The 22,117-nt window shown below is 40.6% G+C and overlaps 1 protein-coding gene across 1 annotated transcript in view; it reads left to right on the top strand.

Moving 5' to 3' along the window:
- The window catches only part of LOC133491405 (R3H domain-containing protein 1-like), a 57,237-nt gene extending 40,984 nt beyond the window's left edge, over positions 1-16,253 (top strand). Inside the window, 9 exon segments of the mRNA XM_061802467.1 lie at positions 4,162-4,316; positions 4,682-4,812; positions 6,290-6,378; positions 7,862-8,043; positions 9,429-9,576; positions 14,231-14,328; positions 14,453-14,537; positions 15,300-15,386; positions 15,389-16,253. Coding sequence (XP_061658451.1) covers positions 4,162-4,316; positions 4,682-4,812; positions 6,290-6,378; positions 7,862-8,043; positions 9,429-9,576; positions 14,231-14,328; positions 14,453-14,537; positions 15,300-15,386; positions 15,389-15,558 — 1,145 coding nt within the window. The 3' untranslated portion in view covers positions 15,559-16,253.
- Positions 16,254-22,117: the final 5,864 nt, after the last annotated feature.

Below are 22,117 nucleotides of genomic sequence, written 5' to 3'. Positions count from 1 at the left end.
ATATACAGTTTTCAAATGACAATTTAATTTATTAAGGCACAAATAAAATCTAAACCTTTCTGACCTTCTGTGAAAAGGTAATTGCCCCCTGAACTGAAATGAAGCATTTGCGATTATTAGTGATGAATCTTTCACATCGCTCTGGACACATTTTGTCACTCTCTGCCATATTGTAGGGTTTTCTAGCATGAACACCCCGTTCAAGGTCAAACAAAAACATCTCAACTAGATTTAAATCTGGACTTTGATGTGGCCACACCAAACTTTTTTGTTTTTTAGCCAGTCAGAGGTGGACTTGCTGGTGTGTTTTGGATCGTTATTGTCCTGCTGCATTATCAAAGAGCGCATGATTTTGAGGGTACAAATTGATGGCCAGACATTCTTCAAGATTTTGTGGTACACAGCAGAATTCATTGTCCTATCAATCACAGCAAACCACCACGTTCCACTGTTGGCATAATGTTCTTTTTATCACACGCTGTCCCTTTTTTTTAACGTTAGATATAACGGGCCACACACCTCCCAAAAGGTTCAATTTTTGACTCATCAATGAACAGAATGTTTCTCCAAAAGCCTTGAGGATCATCAAGATGTTTTTTGGCAAATGTGAAATGAGCTTTTGTATTATTTGAAGCAACAGGAAGCAGAACTGGAGGTGGCAGAAATGAAGATGTTGAGGTTCTCGCTCAGAGTGACCAGGTTGGATAGGATTAGAAATGAGCTCATTAGAGGGACAGCAAAAGTTGGATGTTTTGGAGACAAGATTTGAGAGAGCAGACTTCGATGGTTTGGACATGTTCAGAGGCGAGAGAGTGAGTATATTGGTAGAAGCATGCTGAGGATGGAGCTGCCAGGCAAAAGAGCGAGAGGAAGACCAAAGAGAAGGTTTATGGATGTGGTGAGGGAAGACATGAGGGCAGTTGGGGTTAGAGAGGAAGATGCAGGAGATAGGCTAAGATGGCAAAAGATGACATGTTGTGGCGACCCCTGACGGGACAAGCCGAAAGGAAAAGAAGAAGCATTACTTGAAGACAGCAGGGGTTTTCACCTAGGAAGTCTCCCATGGATGCCATTTTTGGCCAGTGTCTTTCTTATGGTAAAGTCATGAACACTAAACTTAACTGAGGCCAGCAAGGCCAGCAGGTCTTTAGAAGTTGTTTGAGGTTCTTTCATGACCACCTGAATGAGTCGTCATCACACTCTTGGAGTAATTACTTGGTTGTCCACTCCTCGGAGGGTTTGCCACTGTTTCCAGTTTTCTGCATTTGTGGATAATGGCTCTGATAGTGGTTTGCTGGAGCCCCAAAGACTTAAATGGCTTTGTAACCTTTTCCAGAGTGATGGATTTCAATCAGTTTGTTTCCCTCATTTCTTCTTGAATTTCTTTGGATCATGGCATGATGGATTGGCTCTTGAGCTCTTGTAGCCTACTTCACCTTCTCTGACAGATTCAATTCCATTTAAATTATGCCGTGATTCAACAAGCATGGTGGTAATCAGGTTTGGGTGTGACTTGAACTCTCCTTCCCAAATTTGTGGTTAATCACAGTGACTGTGATTTAACAAGGGAGGGGGCAATTACTTTATTTCACAGACGATCGAAAAGGCACAGTCTTCCTTGTTTGCGTCTGTGCTCTACTGTAGTAACTGCTGTTCAGTCACCACCTCAGCATTGGCACCCACACATACACACACACGTTCTGTATGACACTCCAGCAGTCTTTCTGTACTTGGAGTCATGAATTGGACAAATGCAGCTGCCAAACAAAAGCAAAAGACATAAATTTCTTCTCCTAGTATTTTTAATTACAATATTTTTTTTAAGAAAAAAAGCATGCACAGCAAGTTGTAGGTGGACAAACATTAGTAGGACAGCACAGACACCTTAGTCCTCAACACATACCGTAATTTCTCGAGTATAATGCGTCCTGAAGTGTAATGTGCACCCCCAAACTTGACCTAAAAAAAATCAGGAAAACCCTTCTGCCAAAGTACAATGCGCACCACCAATTTGCTGCTACCCATATGCTCAAAATATTGGGAATTATCTGTATTTATATTATGTTGGGTTTTTACTTTTATTGTTTTTCAAAAAACTGTCTTTACAACAACTATTAATAATAATCATTGAGCATGTGCTGATGTAGCGGTAAAATAATCTCGGGACAGGCAACAGGACATGCTTGTCCTGGTCTCTGTAATTGTCAGAACAAAACCTCAACCAACTAAAATAAATGCCCAATATTGGTATAACATGTTATAAATGCTTTTGATAACACATACTGTATTACAGTCTTAAATAAACTATTTAACACGGTTTGACTTTAAAAAATAAAAATTGCATTAAGTATTTGTGGATAAAACTTTGTGCATCGTGCAGTTTATCCTCTACATTACACATCCTTGGCCAAGACTTCAAAAGAAACATTTGAAAAATATCCATATTCGCTGCCTTTGGTGCATTCGCTGTTGAACTCATCGATGACTTGGTACAGTTCCAGTGTTTCCTCCATTGATCCATGAACTATTATTCTATTTTACTCCCACAGCATGTCATCCTCTGTGCCACCCATGGCGTTTGTGAGGAAGAATGTTTTGAATCCCAAGAGTTTTGGTTCCGCAGTGCAGCCTCTTGCCCACCTGATGTCATAGCTTTCCTATGCCGTCAGGCGGGTATCAAAACAACGTGAGCTCAAACTAGGTAGAAACGAGCGTAATGGGTACATTTAAAAAAATAATAAATAAATAATTATTTCGATTGTGTGCGCTCTCACGTTTTGTTTTTTAATGTGCCCATGATGCTTGTACCACGTTGTTTGAGCTCATGTTGTTTTGATACCCACCTGAAGCCATTGAGGCGAGCTACCGGCAGGAGTGATGACACATTTCTTTTAAAATCGGCTGCACAACTAGTCGTTGTGGTCGACATTTTTTGTCTAAGTTAAAACAAACTCATGGGCAGTCGTTTCTGATCTTTATACTTTTTTTACCACTCTATGTACATATATACGACTATACAATGTGATTGTAATTTTTATTTTTCATCCAGAGCTAAATATAATGCACTCTATTAACTTTTTGAAAATATTTTGGAAAAAATGTGCGCATTATTTTCGAAAAATGACTATATATGTTGGAATAAAAACCCTTTCAATATCAAAGCATTTGTTCCAAATCAACTGTGCATCCCGTCGAAACCTTTTTATTTACAAGATCCAAGAGGAAAACTGATGAGAGGCGGGAAGCGGGGCCGGGACGCTGTCTGAGAGGCCTCTATGAATCTCACAGTGAACCGGTCTCTTTTTCAGCCCCTTAGTCTTCACCTGCCGGCCATGGCTCTGATGGTGCCATATAACTGGACAATGGAAATGTGAAATCAATTTTAACCTCAGTTTCGTGGATGGATTTAATCCCTCTGCTCCAAACTGACATGCCTCAAAAATGGTGAGGAGACAGGCAGCCATTATGTGTCTAAAGGATCACAATTGTCTGCTGTCTTCAGAAATTGAATAAATTTGGCACATTTATAATTGCAGTCATTTCTTGCTCTGTTTGTATGAGAGACATGGCTGGGTAAAAATAGCCACCTCCTTACTCCTCTTGGGTTGCTTTCATTGTACTTTTCTCCCAGGAGGCGTGCTGCAGACACCTTCACAAAAGGATGTCCTCTTTTTATTGTCGCTCGTAGCACCTCATGTGTGTCACTGGAGACTACCTTTTCAAATGTCTCGCCTTGTCACCTTGACGTTGTCCCCCTCTGGCCGGGAGCCACCGCCACCATTTCATCCCATTCAGGAATATGAATTGCTTGTCTGATCGCCTAGGTGTTTTTTGGCACTAATAAGAATGATGCTTTCTTTCCTCTCAACCTTTATTTGTTCACTCATGTTGCTATTTCAGGCCACTGCAGGCTAAATAAAATATATTGACTTACTCATTTAGCCCAAGTGCCTCCACCTTACTTTGCTGTAACAGCTCAACTCACTACACTGCTCAGGTCTGTTTTTCTGCTACAGATGCACTGTGTGTTTGTTGTTGTTGATTGGTTATCCTAAAAAGACCTCATTAAAAGCAGCTCGATCTTGCTGGTCAAGTGTTTCAACCCATCCATAACTCTCCTTGTAGTTTGGCCTAAGTGCTTTGCATTTTTTTGTTTGTCAGTGCATCTGCCTGTAATGTCAAGCCCAGCACCCTACCAGACCATAGTGGGCATGCAGCCAACGACAAACTTTGCTCTCACCAGTGTCCAGCAGAGCAATATTGGCAGCCAGATGCAAGGGATGATGGTCCAGTATGCCCCAATTCAGTCTTACCAGGTATGCAAATGCACCAATCAGCCACAACATGTGACCACTTGCACAATGAGTGCTAACACAAGGGCTGCATCAAAATTTCAGGCTTTCAGAAAATATTCACACTTAGTTCATTGCTATTGATGATTAATTTTTGGTCTAATATTTTGACTCATTGCTAGTATAACTTTGTGGACAGTCAGTGTAGATCAGTATAAACAAACAAGCTACTGGTTTTAAATTCAGGGAAAATGAGGAAGCTAAAAGAGAGAAGTTCCCATATTTAGAAAATGCAACATTTCTGTGCTAAACATTAAGAATATACACGCAGTGTAAATGTTGAGCCAGTTTTTACTCTTGTATTAACTTATTTCATTGGTCCGTCTCAGGTGTCTGTGCCACAGCATACGGGGCCAATGTTGGTGTCGTCGTGCCCACCAGGACAAGGTGGGGTGGCAGTCGCTGCCGTACAGCCCTGCTATAGCCTTCTCCCTGCTCCGAACCAGCATAGTACCATGAGGTAGCATCAAGATGCTGATAACACACATTTTCTTATCACACAGTCCTAATGTACATATAAATCCCAGGGAGAAGGAAATGAGGATGCATACAATTAGCAAAAGCTGTACCCTTTTGATTTAAATACTACTTTACATGTTGATTTTTTTTTGATACAAATTTCCCAAAATAATGCATATAAATGTTTATTTTTTATTAAGGGGATATATTTATTTATTTGGACGTATGTTTTTTTCTTTCTAATTAATAAATTGCAAGACACATGCCATTTGCACTTGGAATGACCTCAGGCAAACTTGAATTTGCTAATTTCTAATGGAATTTACATCATGGCAATTTGCGCCACTGATAAAAAATAGTTTTAAATTAAGTTTAATTGAATTTAAAAACAAATGTAAATTCAGTTCAGTCTAAAATGTGAATTTACACATCATGAAATGCATTTTCTTGTTTGTGTTTGAAAAATCCACTTGGGTCAAATTGTGCTTGGATTTGTGTTGATTATTTCAAAACGGGCATTTTTTTTTTCTCTTTTGTGTCCCAAAAAATATTTGTAGGTGGCAATGCCCCTCGCCCGTGAAGGGGCTTCTTATTTGGAAATGTAACATGCCTATCCAGTGAATGCTCGAAGTCACTTGTGAGGACAGGTCTTCAAGGTGCCATTACCTCGTTACCTTAAGTAGCGCATCTATGTGTTGCCGATGATTGTCAACCGAAAGATCCCTTCCAATTTCTTTTTGGCCATTTACCCTCTTGGCTGCGCTCTTGTGGAGTCCTGGGATGCACCAGGTTCTCATTAAAACAATTTGATAGAACTAGTTCGCAGAAAGCAAAGCATGTAATTAGTTTTTGCCTCCACGGACCCAATCAATCTGGAAATTGGCGATTGTAGCACCTATGGGACTATTATATGTGGCCGTACAGTATCCGTGACAAAACCAAAGACAGCAAGGGCCCGGAGGAAAAATGCAGGAACATTCGTAGAGAGGTCATGTTGTCATTGTTTCAGGTGTGAAATTAGGCTGTTTTTAGCAGGACAGCCTGTGCTGAAATGATTTATGCGGTAGCATTGGAACTGCTCTGTGACTACTCCCACAAGGGCCGCCTGTCCACCTGCAATCTATGTTTCACCAGCTGGACATGAGTCCCCACAGGCAGGCTGCTTACAGAGCCGAGCGTCTGCTTTGCAGAGAGATTTACGTTCACTTTCGAATTTAATACACCAGCTGTAGTGTTGAGCTTGCACAACTCCTCCTTATGGATACCAAGTTGCCTCAACACATTTACTACATTTCCTCTGAACTGTCTAACTCTGAGATTGGCTCGGCTTTTGATATTTTAATATAATTTAATTGATGAAGGCATATTTTGAGTATTATCACCCTTCATCACAAATCCAATATGTCCTCAATTTAAATTTCGTTGGACTTCAAATGATGATTATTTTATGTTTACTGTGCCAACACCTTCCTTCACAGTTCCACTGTGAACTTTCTGCCCTCCTCAATGATGGATCATCTCCAGTTCCCACAGAACTCATCCTCCTGTGTTGCCCATCAGAATCCAGGTCAGTGGTACACAGGTACAGCGTTCATCTAAAACTAGTCATTCGTGTTAATACCCCTAACACCATTAATAGTACTTCTGGGTATGAGCTGATGGAATATTTGTTTTGAGCTCTGTGCCCATTAGAGCTGGGAATATCATGAATTACCATACTTTTTGTGGCATTGATGAATCATAATAGAAGAAAAGATTTGAATATAAATACATTCTATATACTTTTATATCTGCTTCTTCAGAGACTCCCCCTCACTGTGATCTTTTTCTCCCATGTGTTTAAAAAAAAAATAATAATAATAATGAAATCCTCTTAGGTTTGTATAATGTATGCGTGCCAGACACAAGATTCAATTGAGACTCCAAATACATGAAAAATGAAGAAGCACTGTTGATAATGGCCCCCTGCAGTTTGGATAAATGACAATGATGCTGTAGAAAGAAGGAATGAAACCCTCCAGTAAATCTAACTCTGATGTTGCATTGATAACACCTCCATAAACTCAACAGCTAATTTATTGCTAACATCCTGTGCATTGTTTGTAATACTTCACTAACAAGATCTATATTGTGTGTCCATTATAGATGCGCGTACTGTAGGTCAGACATGTTGGTTTAATATAAAGGTGTTTGCATGTGGCCCACAGAGGCTCAGGTGCGTCGGTCTCCCATCGAAAGCCCTTTATTATTCATTTGTGAATGTTGAAGGGCGCAATGGAGGGAGCCATGATTTCAGTCCATAAGTAATGAGGTCAGTTGAAGGCCACATGGCAGCCGCACCTCAAGCATCTCCGGTAAACATTTTTAATTGGGATGGGAGTAAGATTAAGATTGTAGATTAAGTCTGTAATCTCTGCTGTCCTTTTTCTTAAGAGCTGATTAATTAAAAAATACCAACAGTGGCATTTCAAATAGGATTTTCAACTGACTGCATGTAAACAGAATTTTAAAATATTGAATGGAAATATGGAATGCTTTTGATGTCTGATACAGCAGAAGCAACCCCCCCTCCCTTCGATTTAACTGTCCCCACCCCTCTCCTCCAGTCCCATCAGTCACGTTCATGCAGCACAAACTAATAAGGTAATTGGATCTTCCGGATCATCACAGAAGATTTAGCAGGAAGAGAACGACTCAATTATAGCCCCTATGGAAGTGCGTTTATGATCGAGGCACTTAAAATCTAATTGCCGAGCAGCTAATAGTGCTGTTTTCATGGGTGGTGTGTGTAGGTGAACCAAACTCCTGGAAAAGGGCTTTAAAGCAAACACACATTTACACAAACAAATACACTCAGACTGAATGAATTAATGACGTTGTGTGCTGGGTGGTGTTAATGGGGAAAAAAAAAAAAAAAATGTCCTGAAAATCATATTTCCAGCCCAACAGAATGAAATCGTATTATTACTGCTTGAGCTGATTTTCATTTTTTTTCAAGCACAAAATTGTACCAACGGCCTATTTTTCCATTTCCTTTTAATCGTGTGCAGGATTGTTGCCCCCGACCCCCACCAGTGGTATAGTGATGCTCCAAATGGCAGCTCCCCCCTGCCAGCAGCCCCAGGCGTCCTCCCATTGCCACCAGAAGCTACCCAGCCACAAACACCTGGGCCCCGAGCACCAGCCCACCCGCAGACTGAACGATAACCCGCCACCTCCTGACAACATGCAGGTACAAACACTGCGTGAGTGCTCCAGGTACACAAAAAAACCACAATCTTGTTCATTTAAAAAAAAGCAGTTTTGTCCAGGCAGCACGGTGGATCATCTTTAAAGCATTGGCCTCACAGTTCTGAGGTCCCGAGTTCAATCCCAGACCCACCTGTGTGGAGTTTGGATGTTCTCCCCACGCCTGTGTGGGTTTTTTCCGGGCCCCCGGTTTCCTCCCATATCCCAAAAATGTGCAACATTAATTGGACACTAAATTCCCCCTAGGTGTGATTGGGAGTGTGACTATTTGTCTCGACATGCCCTGTGATTGGCTGACAGTTCAGGGCGTACCCTGCCTCCTGTCCGTTGACAGCTGGAATAGGCTCCAGCATTCCTGCGACCCTCGTGAGGATAAGCAGCTAAGAAAATGGATGGATGAACAGATGGACGGTTTTGTCCAGATACAAAATTAATTATACCTCAGTGACTCGGATTTTACCTTGTTTATCTACACAGGATGTTTAAAAATGTAAGAAATTAGAAAAGTTAAACGCTATTGGTAATTAGCATCATAGTCCTGGGAGTCTTATCTCCATTCAAACCATCCAAGTCTGCTGTCTTGAACCTTGTCTCCAAAACATTCGACTTTGGCTGTCCCTCGAATGAGCTCATTTCTAATCCTAACCAACCTGCTCACTCCAAGCAAGAACCTCAACATCTTCTTTTCTGCCATCTCCAGTTCTGCTTCCTGTTGTCTTTTCAGTGCCACCGTCTCTAATCTGTACATCATGGCCGGCCTCACACTGTTTTATAAACTTTGCCCTTCATCCTAGCGGAGACTCTTCTGTCACAAAACACACCAGACACTTTTCGCCAGCTGTTCCAACCTGCTCTGAAACGTTTCTTCACTTCCTTAACACACTCACAATTGGTCTGGATTGTGACCCCAAGTATTTGAAGTCATCCACTACCATGGCGTTCAGAGCAGGAATAACAGACTCACCAATGTGGACACTCAAAATAAACACAGAGCAGTGAGGGATTGTGTTTTTGGAAATTTTGCAGTGACCAAGGGAGTTTAATTTTGACATGTAGTAATGAATGGTACAGTGGTACCTCTATTTACCAAATTAATCCGTTAAACCAAGCGACAGTACATGTTTACATTCAGTGGAATCCAGCGCCATTTTTTTCCTTTCGTATCCTGAATTTCCTTCGTAACAAACGACAAAATTTTTCATTAGTACAGACATTCGTAAGTAGAGGTATGACTGTATATTAGTATAGAATGGTTGACTCGTATGTGAATGGCTTTGCAAAATAAAGACGGAAAGAATTGTGTTTTTGAATGAAAGTATTTGTTTCTCGTCATTGTCCTTGATGGCATCACTGGTGTGTTGCGTGTAGAGCAGCCTGCCCTCGTCCCCGGTGCTCACTCCCTCGTTGAGACAGTCAGTCAGCATCAAGGGGCTCCAAACAGGCATCTCATCCATCCCCATCATGCCCCACCAGCACCAACTGCAGCTCCCTACAGTCTTCTGCCACAGTGGACCAGGTCAGTAACTGCTCAAAGATCCACCAGGGTGATGACATACCAAATGTGGTTGAGGTTTTTTTGGTGAATTAGAAAACACAATTCTGCTCATGTTTTGACTACCCAGACAGAATTTGTAAGATATCACACACTGTCATATTGGAATCAAAGGGTAGGCTACGCCTTTTTCATAACTTTGAGATGGCGACCTGCATTTAGAAAATGTCTTTCATTTTATTCTATATGTATGTTTAATGCAGACTATTGCCTTTTAGCAATTTGGGGGCGGTTGAGCGTTATACAAGAAAAATTATGGTGCAGTATTTCACATTTATAGCTTCATAAAGAATACATGATTTAAGAATTTGTTTAAACAGGGAAGTATATTGTTGTTAGCAGTTGGGCAGTTTTTTAAAATTTTTTTTAATGGTGGCTGTTTCAAATTGAAATTGCCAGTTAATATTTTTTTTAAATGCCCTAATAACCGCAGAACTTTGTCACTACCGAATTATAAAATATAGATTTAACACTGAAAACAAATTAGATGGGTTGTAAATTATCTTATAGATTTTTTTTTTTTTTTTGCCTGTCCTTTCAGGTGTATTGTTTTTTTTCCAAGTTTACATGGCTGTTTTATCACAACTGTTCTTTAGAGTTTGACACCTAGTACAGTACCTGTAATCACTTAAAGCAATCAATTCTTTCAGAAACCTTACCTGAAAAAAACTATGCTGTTTTGGCTATATGAGATTGTTTAACATTATTCCTCCAAGATGGACTCATACTGGTATTTATTGAAGCATGTACCTTATGAATTGTATTACTTTTTTCACAACCATATGTATTCATTTGAACAACTCCAATAGTGTTTAGCGCTTATTTCCAAAATCAGACTTCAGGATTTTTGCTCCAATATTGGCCCAATTGCACCCTATTTCCCAGATTGGGCCGACATATTTTGCCAGTAACAACAAAACCTTTTGTAGTGGGACATAGTACATGATAAACGATTTGCACCTACAACACCAAAATAAAAAGTCAAGCGTTTGATTTATTTAATTTTTTTTTGGGAGGGGCTCGTGGGGGTGATATATCGACAACTCTCAGACGGTGCACCTTGACGTCGGCCAATAACAATGCAATTGCAACCAGCGCTTTGCCCCCCCATGCTTGCCGTTGTCAACATACTAGGTTGCTGTTGTTAGCATTTATTCACGTGCAAGAACAAATGTTTACTGAAGCTTTAGCACATGATTGGACAGACGGTTGTTTGAGAAGGAACGTTAGTGCTAGCACTGGGCTACTAGGCTACATAACATTATGTTCAGTGCTTGCAAGCTACATCTTATTTTAAGTATAGAACATGCCTCAAGCTCTTCTTAAAGAGACAGTCCATGCCTGAGCAACAGTGACGCCGCCAGGTTTCATTTTTGTTTTTCTCACAACACCGTATAATGCAATGGCACAATCCATTCTTATGGTCACCATGGTAACAGGTAACTGCTCTTGTTGATCGGTGACATGGTTTTTGGTGCCCCCACTCCAAAAGTCTTTGATTTGACAAGATAAAGCGCAATAATTGCAAGAGACAGGTTGGATTGGTATCCTAATAAATGTCGAGCAGCGTTGCCAATGACTTGCCAAGATACGAGATTTTATGCCAATAGTCTAAAATACAGTGCCGCGAAAAAGTATTCATCCCCTTCCTGATTTTATTTTTTTGTATAATTCACATACGAAGGTTTCAAATCATCAAACCAATATTAATATGACTGAGAGAAAACCCAAGGAAATACAAAATGCAGTTTTCAAATGACAATTCAGTGACAATTTATTTGGGTACAAAAAAATCCAAATACTGTAATTTCTTGAAAATAATGCACAAATTTTTCCAAATATATTTTCATAAAGTTAATAGAGTGCATTATATTTAGATATGGATGAAAAATACAATCACATTGTATGCTCTTATACAAGTACATAGAAGTGGTAAAAAATGTATACATATACATTTCGATATGACATTTGATGTCTTATGTTACAGATTTAGATATATTATGGTAATGTGCGCCCCCAACCTGAGCTTTCTGAGCACCTCAGGGATGTTGCATTTTATGATCCTTCGTGTAGCATGCTTGTTGCTACTGCGCCAAAGATCAGAAACGACTGCCCGTGAGTTTTAACTTAAACTAAGACTAAAAATGTCGACTACGACGTCTAGTTGTGCAGCTGCTTTTTAAAGAAATGTCATCACTCGTGCTGATGACGACGCCAACCCGGAAGTAGAGGGGCAGTCCGAAACTACGATAGGTCAATGAGTTCAGGTGGGTATCGAAACAAAGTGAGCTCGAACTACATAGTACGAGCGTCATGGGCACATGAAATTCAAATGCTCACTTTTTTTTTTTAAATGTGCCAATTACACTGGTTTCTACATAGTTTGAGCTCTTGTTGTTTTGATAGCCTCCTGACGGCATAGTGAAGGCTGCTACAGATTGGAGCCAAATGGAGGGGGAGAGGCTACGCTGCGCAACCCAAACTCTTTGGATTAAAAAAAAAAATAATAAAAAATCCTCACAAACACCGTGGATGGCACCAGGGACGCCACGCAATGGGAGCAATTGTGCAATGCAAGAGACACCTGAACTGTACCAAGTCATGAATGATGAGCTCCAGAGCGATGCACCAAATGTAGCTAATATGGATCATTTCAGATTGGAGATGAGTTAGATGCTTGTTTTGAAGTCTTGGCCAAGGATGGGTAATCTAGTGGATACATTGCACTGTGCACAAACATTTTATGCACAAATATTTAATGCAAAAAATGTTTAGGTTAAACAGTGTCAAATAGTTTATATTTTTAAGACTAATGTGTTGACAAATATTGATAAAATGTTGAGCCATCTTTGAGCATTTACTTTAGTTGGTTGAGAGATTCTGTTCTGACAATTATAGGGACCAGGACAAGTATGTGCTGTGACCACTCCCAAGATATACATTATTGCATCAGTACATGCACAAAGATTATAATTCATGGTTGTATGGACGTTTTTTGAAAAACAATACAAGTACAAACCTAACAAAATATAAATACAGATCATCCCTAATATTCTGAGCATATGGGTAGCAGAAAATTGGTGGTGCACATTGTACATTGGTAGAAGGGTTTTCCTGTTTTTTTTTTTTTAATTTTATTTTTTAAGAGTAACTTTGTAAATCCGAATTATACTTCAGGATGCATTATACTTGAGAAATGACGGTACTTTCTTTTCCACGGTATTGGAGTGCCATCGTGAAAGACCACATTTATCCTGTAGTCTAATCCAGGCATGAAACGCCACATTTTCTCCATCTGACTGATTGATTGATTCCTAGCAGCATGGCGTGCCACTTGCTCGTTACGCAGTTACCAAGCGGAAAAAAACTGAGTTCCCATTGACCTCGTATTAATTCTGCAAGATTTTCATAATATACTGAACATTACCAGGCGGCACAGTGGGGCGACTGGTTAGAGCATTGGCCTCACAGTTCTGAGGATCGGGGGACAAATCCCAGTCCTGCCTGTGTGGTTTTCTCCAATTTCCTCCCACATACAAAAAAAAATGGGGAATTATTTGGAGAGACTAAATTCCTCTTAGGTCTGATTGTGAGTGTGAACGATTGTACTTTTCTGCCCTGCGGTTTTACATAGTGTACTACCAATAAATCATTCACTTTCCATCATCAATCAGATGATAAAGTTTTCCAACACTACTCAAACACCTTGTTGATTTCTTTGCTGTCAGATGATTACAACATACAAAATCAACATCCAGTGGTTCACTCTTCATGCTGAATACTGAAGAAATAATAATATATTGTTTAAACTGGTCAATTTTCCAAATTAATACCAACAAATCCGGATCGTATTGTGTTGCTCTACATCTGGTAAAGATATTTGTGGTCAGTACTCAAATTTGTCTCATGTCAAAAATCTAATTACACTCAGAGCCAAAAAATAATTATGGCTGCAATGCACCATGGGATATATTTTATTTTTCTAGTGACCATTGTTGCTCATTGTGAGTGTTTTGAGGGCACTAAATAGGGATTATAACATTATAAACTTACTACTGATTCGAACAGCACCACAAAATGTCAAATACATTTCCGTGTTTTAAGTGAGTGAGATACCAAACGACCCCAGCGCCACCATCAGGGCATATGACTTCAATTTATAAAGCATCAAATGTTTTATGTCAATATTTAACTATTTCAAACGTACCAGGGGATGGAAAAAATTAAGCATGCACCCAAAGTTTATGCATGCCATATCTACAAATGAGTGAGTAAATGGCACTCAAAATATCTGCACACTGGCTTTTATTCTCACCTTTCTCCAGACTTTTTAGTAACTCACTTCTTTCTTAACCACCTTTTTATGCTGTAATAAATCCGCACTGTATTACATCATAAAAAGCCTATATAGGTTTGATGTTTTCGACGTCCCTATTAACCCACTCACTCAATGTGTGTTGGGTCAGTCAGCAACTGTCCTTTTTATGTGATGGTTTGGTCCAAATCCAGTTCGACAGCATCACGCAATATACACCAGGCCTGGGCAAAAGAGGGCCCAAATGAAGTATGTTGGAGAAACTCATGTCATGTCTAATTGTTGTTGGCACATCTGCTGTAGGTGAGGCCCACTTCTCTCTCCTGGGCCAGCCTCTGCAGTATAAGCCGTCCATCCAACCGCCGCTTATCCACACTGGGCAGATGGTGACCAAACATCAGGTCAGGCACACATCCCAAATTCACTATGGCTACTCTTATCTCTGTACTGGGGTCGGATGGGTATTTTCCTGTATCTGAACAGTAGTCTGAACCAAATATCAGTTAACAACCCTTTTCTCGTCAGGGTCCAATGGGAATTTGGCGTTGCGGTCATGGAAGGAAGCCCAACAGAAAATTTTTATCTTCTGATCTCAGTGTAGGTGAAGCAGGTAATATGAAATCCAGAGGGAGGCTTGGATTGATTTTAACATTGCAGTTGTTTTGGAGTTCTTGCAGACAGACCTATTCTTCCCTCAAGGAAAACTGGAAGCTGTCAGGTACATGATACTGAGAATAGAAAACTACATCTCCTAATGTGTGTCTTCAACAACCAGCAAAAAGTGAAATCCCCCACTTGTCTGCCCTTAATTGTCCAACTCAGCTCTCTTCTATACTTGTTGAAAAGGTGTTTACATATTACGTAAGCAGTAGAAATCACAACCTGGGCAGAATCTGCACCTGGCAGTAGAGCAAGCGGCCCGCATGGATTTGCGATGAATGAATTTGTTCTGATCATTTTTTTATGCTGGTCTTTTGGGGGTGTTTTTTTCACTATCGAATGCATTTTGTACACTTTGCTGGTGTGTTTGTCAAAAATCTCACTTGTATAATCAAACAGCCTGCTTGCACAGTACAGCTTTTGCGTGTGTGTGTGTGTGTGTGTGTGTGTGTGTGTGTGTGTGTGTGTGTGTGTGTGTGTGTGTGTGTGTGTGTGTGTGTGTGTGTGTGTGTGTGTGTGTGTGTCTGACTGAGACTTTTGCACTTTTTGAATAAGCAATCAAGTTTTGCCATTGTTCATTCCGCACACATTTGAATCTGACAGCGGCAATTTATCGAAGCCTCCCCTGGTGCATGCCGGCTGCTGTACTCCATCCATGACAGTTGTTTGAGTTTTCTTCTTTCTGTTGCTGATTCTGTTGTGTTGTTGTCAGCAGTGAGCAGTCAAAAGGGGACAGGTGAGACAGACTCTGAAAACCATCTGGCACACTTCTGCAAAAGCGGTGAATTGACGCAGTGTCAGCGTGCTACAGCAGAGACGCTCCCAGCTCAAACATGGCCTCACTCTATTCCCCCTGTGCCATGATGCACCCAGCCACTATGCTTCACTATAGCAGCTCACTGGCCAATTTTAAATCCAGAACTCACTCGCCCAGACTTCAGGTTGAGCTGTGTGACCAAACCAGCTCATAGCTGCTTCGTTCCTTCGTGCTTCAGTGGAGCACCATGTGATTGAACGTCCAGCCTTTGCTGCCTCAGTCTGAACTGTTTCAGCACCTCACGTCCAATACTTCTCAAATCCAAATCAGTATCATTGTTTAAAGAGTGAATTTTTTCCCCTGTTTTACTTCATTTTTATTGCTGTTTTTCAATCCAGCCAAGAGTTGTGGGCATATTGAGCACAGCGTTGTTTCTAAAGCATTTTTTGACTGCATCTCAATGTAGAATCCTTTCCTTAAGGTAAATGAGATATTTGAGATTCATCCACCAATTTAAACTGAGCTGTTCATTTCTAAATGTGCAGGTTTATTGGTATGACAGCATATTGTCAAGCCAAAGTCTGCAACTTGTGGAAAAATAAGGAATTTAACACTCGTGATTGGAAGAGTCACCCAGCAGTTAATTAAACACAGCAATGTGAGCCTGAACAATCAACACTGGATGGGTATTCTACTTTAAGTTATGTCACTGTTGCATTTGCACTCACGTGATGAGCAAGATCTGATTGGTGTTGAGTGCTTGCAACTTAAATGTATATTTTATTGATAACCTTATTAGTTGCACTAGATGAGGCCACTTTGTTTTAATTAAAATTGTTTGCACATGAAAAATGAAAGACTGACTGTGTGTTTTGAAGTTGTTTAAACAAAATAAATGTTCTCACTACACTTGTTTTAACTCTATTAACTGGACATCTGTTGAATGATAGATTAATATTTCCTAAATATGGAGAATGGTGAAGACTGACTGCACACTTATTTTGGAGAGCGCTTACAGATTGTTTTTTTTTGTATAAATGATCCTTTTTTTAAAAAAAAAAAAAAATGGCTGCCCACTTTGAAAGATCATGCTCATAGCAAATGGTTTTGCATGCATTAAAATGGTCTCCCCACCCCTCGAGAAAAAAAATAGTTTGTTTCCAAAGAGCTTCCTGTCGTTGACTGCAATTCTGTCCCACTGGAGATTTTTGATAAACTACTTGGTTCTCTTTGTTGTTAGTCAATGACAGCGCATTGCAACATTCACAGTACAACATTGTACATTTCATAGACTAATTGGTACCCGTGAGAACAATTTGAAGTATATGCTTTGTGAGGTTGGGGAATATTTACTGTATTTACAATTATTTACATCCTTTGTAACTTGCCTGCAGACAAGCTCAGCTACATGAAACGAGCAGATAATGAGCTGAGGTTTGTCTTATTTTAAAAACACAAAATACATCATTGTTGCAGATTGGAAAGACGACGCCATTAGTGCACTGCACAAGCTATTCAAGGAAGCAATTGGAAAATGAAATGTCATTCACATGCATGCAAAGTATCCTTTGACGTGCCAACAAGGTTGTCAGTTTAGGTGTATTTTTCTTAATTCAAACTTGCTTTACACTAGTTAATTTTATTCCTAGTCTGGTAAATTGGTTTTCATGATGCTGTTTTCACTTTTGTTATCTATGTCAGAAAAACATCCACCATTTTCTTTCGATTTCACTGTACCAAATTTCCAGAAATTGGATTTAGATCACGTGTTCTCATTGATTTGTGTCAAGTTCTCCTTGTTCTTTTCAAATTACATTTTTGGGGAAATCCCTTTACCATGTGCTTCCCCACACTCCATGAAATTTTTCGTGGTTCTGACAGATGAAAACAATCCTTGATCTCAGCATAAATTGTTCTTAGGATTCAGACACCTTTTTTCCTTCTTTTTTTTAACACTCATTTCTCAACTAATAAGAAACATCTGGGTATTTTTCCTCCCAAAGTGTCTTATGTTTTGGTCCTTTTCCTACTGATTTACACAAATTACAGGGACAATTTGCAATGTGGAAATGGGCATTAAAATTCTTCGTTATTCTGATTCTCAGAAACTAGAACTCATTTCTTTCCTGTTCCAAACCTCTAGCTAATGACATCCTCTATTTTGAAATACAGGTAGAGTATTTTGAACATTTTAGTAACATACCTTCTCCAACAAACTGTTGAGGCCTTTACAGGTGTACAGTATTTATACTGACAGAAAATTACACATAGGTGGACCTTTACTTACATGTTTGAATGAGTTCCGAATTAAATGTTTAGTATGTCTGACATTAACGTACCATATTGCAATCACTTGCAGCATGTGGGGTAAAAACTGTGCCAAACAAATATGAGCGTTCATCTGAGATGTCACGCTGCGGCGACCCCTAACGGGACAAGCCGGAAGAAGAAGTGCTCTTTGTGTCTTTGGAGCACACTGAAATGAACATATCCAAATTCAAGCAGTAGGGGGCAGTGTGAGCCTTTCTTTTTAGAGTCTTAAATAACTAACATTGCGTTGACAGGACCCGCCCTCTCTTATACGCGTCCGTATGTCATTGACTGATTATGCAGTATGAAAAGAAGCCCATTGTCATCATCGACGACCACAATCACTCGTCTTCAGACAGACAGTACACACACAAATATGAAAATGGCTCGTTGCCTTGACAACGCTGTGGAAGAGGTTAAAGTGGCAAATATAATCTCTTTACTACAATGAAAACATCCACGAGGAAGGGGGGTGGGGGTGTTCTTTTTTCGCAGCCGCACCCATGAAAGACTATGGTGGCATTTCTTGGGGCTCATAGGTGTTATGGATCCCCAGAATGCTGACACCACTCCCAATAAGTCTTTGGATATCCAGCCATTTTCTGAGCCGCTTATCCTCATGAGGGTCACCGGCGTGCCAGAGCCATTCCCGGCTGTCATCGGGCAGGAGGCAAGGTACATTCTGAACTGGTTGCCAGCCCATCGGAGGGCACATGGAGACAGATAACCATCACGATCACACACTCACGATAACACCTTGGGGCAATTTAGAGTCTCCAATGAATGCATGTTTTGGGGATGTGGGAGGAAACTGGAGAGCCTGGACAAACCCCATGCAGGCACGGGGAAAACACTTATCTGTGGATGGGTTGACATACAATAATTAACCAAGAGGACAAGATGTGGAAAATGACCAAGGTGGTGTTTCTGATGAATGGTGGGGTCTACACACACACACACTGTTCTTCGTTTCATTTCGGTCTTGCACACTAGGGTTGCCACGGCATGTCCTTTTTCCATCTAAACCTATCTCGTGTATCCTCTCTAACACCCACTGTCCTCATGTCCTCCCTCACGACATCCATAAACCTTTTCTATGGTTTTCCTCTCACTCTTTTGCCTGGCAGCTCCATCCTCAGCACCCTTCCACCAATATACTCACTCTCTCGTCTCTGAACATGTCCAAACCATCGAAGTCTGCTCTCTCAAATCTTTTTTCCAAAACATCCAACTTTGGCTGTCCCTCTAATGAGCTCATTTCTAATCCTATCCAACCTGCTCACTCCGAGCGAGAACCTCAACATCTTCATTTCTGCCACCTCCAGTTCTGCTTCCTGTTGTTTCTTCAGTGCCACCGTCTCTAATCCGTACATCATGCCCGGCCTCACCACTGTTTTGTAAACTTTGCCCTTCATCCTAGCAGAGACTCTTCTGTCACATAACACACCAGACACCTTTCGCCAGTTGTTCCAACCTGCTTGGACCTGTTTCTTCACTTCCTTACCACACTCATCATTGCTCTGGATTGTTGACCCCAAGTCGTCCAGCCTCGCTATATCTTCTCTCTGGAACCTCACTCTTCCCCCTCCACTCCTCTCATTTATGCACATATATTCTGTTTTACTTCAGCTAATCTTCATTCCTCTCCTTTCCATTGCATGCCTCCATTTTTCTAACTGTTCCTCCACCTCCTCCCTGCTTTCACTACAGATTACAATGTCATCTGCGATCATGGTCCAAGAGAATCATGATCGCAACCTCATCTGTCAGCCTATTCATTACCACACCAAACAGGAAGGGCCTCAGGGTGATCCCTGATGCAGTCCCACCTCCACCTTAAATTCTGCTGCCCTCATACATGTCCCGTACTATTCTAACATATTTCTCTGCCACACCAGATTTATGCATGCAGTACCACAGTTCCTCTCTTGGTACTCTGTCATAAGTTTTCTCTATTTCCACAATGTAGATCTCTGAATTTTTCCACTACCATACTCGAGGCAAAATGCATCTGTGGTACTCTTTCTAGGCATGAAACCATGATGCTGCTCGCAGATACTTATTTCTGTCGTGAGTCTAGCCTCCACTACTCTTTCCCACCTTCATTGTGTGGCTCATAAACTTTATTTCTCTATAGTTCCCACAGCTCTGCACATCCCCTTTATTCTTTAAAATGGGGAAAAAAACAATAAAATTAACAGCAAAATATATCCATCCCTCCATCTAATTTCTGAGCCACTTATCCTCACGAGAGTGCTGGAGCCAGTCCCAGCTGTCATTGGGCAGGCAGCTGGGTACACCCTGAACTGGTTGCCAGCCAATTGTAGGACACATGAAGACAGACAACAGTCGCACTCACAATCACACCTAGGGTCAATTTAGAGTGTCCAATTAATGTTCCATATGTTTGGAATGTGAGAGGAAACTGGAGTCCCCGTAGGAAATCAGTCAGGTACGGGGAGAACATGCAAACTCTACACAGGAGGGGCTGGGATTTGAACCCTCGTCCTCAAAACTGTGAGGCCGATGCGCTAACCCATCGCTTCATTGTAACGCATTTTCAAACGTATTCATCATCAGTAATCAAATTTGGTGATTATACATTTGTGTGATACAATTTTTTGTCAAACCGATATCAGTACAACTATTCACACTTGAGTGGTCATGAGAGTGATACCACTCTTATTCTTGATACAAAAAATATAATTTAACACAATGACAGACAGTGCCCTGAGACGAACTAGCGACCTGTTCAGGACGTAGTCTGCCTTTCGCTCTGAGTTAGTTGGGTTAGGCTCCGGCACTCTCGCGACCCTTGTGAGGATAAGCAGCTTGGACAACGGATAATGACAGACAATTGTGAACGAAGCCTTTCTTTGCAAAAACCTTAAATTTCTTTCTAACACATTTGAATATTTACTGATGTATCAAATTGGAAGAACTCTCCTGGCTCTGTTGATGTTCTTTCCCACCTTGTATGATGTTTCCTTTGTCTAAAATGAGTCTTTTCAATGTGTACGGGATTTGGATTTGGATTTGGCCATTCTGTTTTGTTTGGGATATTATGCTGATACAACAGTTGCCACTGTACAGTATAGCAAACTTCATACACACGTAGACGCATGTTGAGCATTGTGTAAATATAATTGTTTATCTCCCTGTTAACATGAGAAACAAGTCATGTGGTCAGGACTGGTGTCTGGAAGTGGTGCATTATTTCGTTCCTTCCAAAATTCACGATGATGTTTTTAAACACTGCATCTATCTCCAAAACCACTAATGCTCCTAGAGGGACGGGCCACGCACATGCTGGCATGCTGCCAAGAAAACCATGCAATGATTAGATTAGGCAGGCTCAAGTCTTTGACGTCTCCTGAAAATGTCAGCAAACTCTTCAAAGCAGCCGCCTGCTTCTTTAAGCCTTGATGAAAGGCATTCTTAGCATTCTGCGCCTTCGATGTTGCGCGCACACATGCACATTGTTTCCATCTGCACAGCATTGCCATTTTATGGTACTTTCATAAGTGGAGACAGACCTCAAACAACAAGAGGGACACAAGTGACATTTCCCCCTCAGAGCTGCACCATCAGCTCAAGACGTCTCTGCTACACTTTCTGAGATTTATTTAATTATCTAAGATACTGATTCGCACATAAAATGCTTTTACACATTCCCAGTTTAATAACCAAGTGCTATTAATGTTTATAGAGTATAAACAAACTAAAGTGATACACAAGAGTCATACATCAGACTAACATCAGACTTACATATAGGTTTGGGCCACTTTTACAAGACCTGGGAAAGAAAGCTCATCTCCCGCCACTACTGAAATATGTGGAACTAAATCATACAAAAAAAGAAATGGAACCCTAAATGTTAGTAGTTTTTGACGTCGCTGTCAAGTATGTGAAGAGTTTTTGTAGTGCGAAGAACGTCAAAGTACGGTGTTTTACCAAAGATATGGTGTTTGATATCTCCAAAAAGAAAAAAAAAACAATCCTGGAAATCATTAAAGGTCAAGTGTCATGAAATGGATGATTTTTAGTATGTTATGAATAAAAAAATGGCAGCCGGTATGGACCCATATGTTTTTTTTCCACCACAAAACATGATTTTGACGTATATGGCTTTTTGTAACTCCCGCCCTGAAAATCCTCTTGAGGGATTTGTTTTTGACAAGAAGCAGGAATTGATGTTGGAGGCAGTAGGGTGCTCAAGCGGACTCGTTTCTTTCTGTTAGTTTTACCTGCGGGAAGATAGCTCGTTGTTCCTTCATGTTCGTCAAAATGCCGGCTCGATGCAGTGCTGGATACTGCTCGAACACTCGGGAGGATGGATTCCCTCTTCAGACTTTTCCAAAAGATCTGGTTCGTCTTGAAAAATGGATTGCATAGGGCAAAGGATGAGCGCTTCGTGGGTTCCAAATGACAGGTAGGTGTGTATAAAGCTACTAAAAGAAAAA

The sequence above is a fragment of the Syngnathoides biaculeatus genome, chromosome 2, assembly GCF_019802595.1.
Source record: "Syngnathoides biaculeatus isolate LvHL_M chromosome 2, ASM1980259v1, whole genome shotgun sequence".
Taxonomy (NCBI): domain Eukaryota; kingdom Metazoa; phylum Chordata; class Actinopteri; order Syngnathiformes; family Syngnathidae; genus Syngnathoides; species Syngnathoides biaculeatus.
Note: the sequence above shows the minus strand (reverse complement) of the source record. Positions and strands in the feature narration are given on the sequence as shown.